Source organism: Sabethes cyaneus, chromosome 2, assembly GCF_943734655.1.
Source record: "Sabethes cyaneus chromosome 2, idSabCyanKW18_F2, whole genome shotgun sequence".
Classification (NCBI taxonomy): Eukaryota; Metazoa; Arthropoda; class Insecta; order Diptera; family Culicidae; genus Sabethes; species Sabethes cyaneus.
In genome coordinates, this window is record NC_071354.1 from 164,463,301 (window position 1) to 164,466,014 (window position 2,714).

The 2,714-nt window shown below is 37.7% G+C and overlaps 1 protein-coding gene across 1 annotated transcript; it reads right to left on the reverse strand.

Annotated features, from left to right (window-relative positions):
- Window positions 1-1,983: 1,983 nt before the first annotated feature.
- Window positions 1,984-2,376, reverse strand: LOC128736292 (transmembrane protein 170A). The gene has a single exon (XM_053830767.1). The coding sequence runs from the start codon at window positions 2,374-2,376 to the stop codon at window positions 1,984-1,986; it is 393 nt and encodes a 130-aa protein (XP_053686742.1).
- Window positions 2,377-2,714: the final 338 nt, after the last annotated feature.

The window sequence follows — 2,714 nt, forward strand, 5'->3', positions numbered from 1 at the left end:
AAATTTGTATATTAAACTGCCCATTCCAGGTAACTAATAAGCCTTAACGTAAGCAGCAAATCAGCGTATCTGGCATTTTTTACTGCACGTTATTGTATGTTAGCTTATTGACGTGTCGGCTTCGTGTCGGTAATTAGCTCTAAATTAGCATTGTCAGCACTATAAGAAGGTTATCAGTAAAATAGCTGTATATTTTGTCAAAATAGCATTTAAGGCGACGATGCTTATTGGCCTATATTTGAATAGCATTGGTGATGCTTATTGGTTACTTGGGATGCTTTCATAGTTACGTAACTGCCAAAATGAATCATCTAAGGTTGAACTCCTCAGAAACTTGCAAAACTCGCGATTGGGACAAAGATCATCCGAGATTCATGACTTATGTACAACACAGGTTAATTTGTGGCAATACGAAGTTTGTCGGGTCAGCTAGTCTGAAAATAAATGTCAATGAAAAATCTCATCAATATCATATGACCTAAGTAGTTATTCAACATTGCATTAGTAGAACTTCGGGTTACTGAAGAGCCAGACCAGGGCCACAACCAATCCAATAATATACACACTCTTAAGAACTTACGGAAGAACCTTTCCTGGTGACATAAAAGTCGCGGGAGGGAGTTCTTCAACAGCGAAGGTCTATAATTTGTACCATTTATGTTGCCGAATCGATGGACGCAGACCAGTAAGTAAGTAGGGTGACAATTTTCAAACTCACTATCAATTTATTGACTTTGATGGTTCATTTATTCATTCATTCATTTATTACGATTAAAACCGGCTCCATTCTAAGTCTCTAGAAGGAGTTTCTTTGTTTTGTGGTTGTTGTATTTCATTTCTCTTAATGTATGTTGATTACTTTATATTTAGAGAGAATTTGACTTTAGCTTAAACTCAAGGTTTATACCATCTCTTCCTTTGTTCGCCTTTTTATTTTCCCTTATTACAAACACTCGAACTGAACCATATTGATTTCTAAGTTTAGCTTAGAACGACTAAGATGCACATCCCTATATTATTTTACATTCCTCTTCTCGAAAGAATAAGATCAAATCAAAATATACATACAGGCTTTTTGCCAGAACTAGTGAGAGAAAAATTTACACAACTTATCTCGTCTAGTCATACCTATAGATAGTTAGAATATCATGTAAGATGAACGAAAAAGTGCAAATCTAATTGTTTGAGTGACTGTGCGTGTGTTTATGAGAGGGGAACAGAGAAAGAGACAGACTGCCGACTTCAAGCAGAAAAAATAAATAACTGCTTCCCATTGCTCTGCTGTTATTATAGATATGCTGGACGATATACACTTGGGAGACAGGCTAATTCTTAAGAGTACATATTTAGCGATAGGATAGGAAAACTTCAAAATAATAATAATAGTAACAAATGAGACAAATGAATTGTGAAGTGAAAGCACGGTATCTGATTTTCGTTTTGTCATATGCAGAAATAGATAATGATGATAGTACATTTATGGTTTTTCGTTATAGTGGCGTTTTATTCCTTTAACTAGGTGTGTTTATCCCATTTAATGTTTCGCTAATAATTAGGTTTAATTAGGTGTATATCACTGATCTTTCTTGCTGTTTTAGCATCCACTTTATTATCGCTTTGTTGCCTCTCCATTAGCTGTCATACTACATTTTTAGTAGCATTCTTTATAGTCTTTCCAGATTACCATATTCGCTTGTACGAGCTTCACACTTTTTTGCCTTTTCTTCGTCGTCTATGGCCATAATATAGTTGTCCTCCGTGTAGAGGAGACTATGTTCGCTTGCTTTTTTCTTCTTCTCTTCCGCATTTTGATAAAAACCTGGTCTATCGTAAAATGACCAACATTTTGTCTATGTTGTATCTGATCTATTTAGAATTTCTACTAGTACAATAATTTAGATGTGTGTTTGTTGCATGTGTGAGTTTGTGGGTTTCTAAGTGTCTAAAAAACACTAACCACACGAAAAGGGATACTATATGCATTTACAGTGTCGCAAGAACTCTTGTGAAGCCGAGACACGCGGATAAGATTGTTTGACCGACCCCATATACCATGGCCAGTATGGGCGACATCGGCAGATTCGAGGCTCTATGTACAAAGGCAATGGTGGCACTGCTAACAGTGCCGCCGGTAACCGGTGAAACTACACCCATCACCAGAATAAAAATTGAGAAAAATCGCCCGAATTTGTGTTTGCGCAGCGTTACGAACGCAATCACCGCTGCGCCGGTGTGAATGATAATCGACGAAAATAAAGCCCACAGGAAGACGTGGTACCACATATCCACAAACTTGGTCAACGTACTAGTACCCACACCCCGCAGACCGATCACATTAGCTATCGTGTCTAGTTCCGAGATACTGTCGGAATACATGGCTTTCGCCAAAAACCTGGCTAGGTTTTACTACACTTAATCTATTAACTAGTATGATTCCTAATATTGTAGCAATAATCTCTGATTTTTCTTTCTCGAATTGCGTAGGATTTTCCCTACTTGCTGTATTGGGAGCTCTAAAAGTGATCCTGTAACACCAATCCGTCTGGTCTGTACAGAATCTTATTATTTAATAGCTGCTGCTGCTCGTCTTGCAAAATTACCAACGACAACAGGTGCAACAATTCCGTATTGACTTTCCTCTCGCTTAACACAGATCTCGTCTGTTGTGACACTGATGGCAGAATGAACTTCCAAGGAACTGCAAATTTTCGATG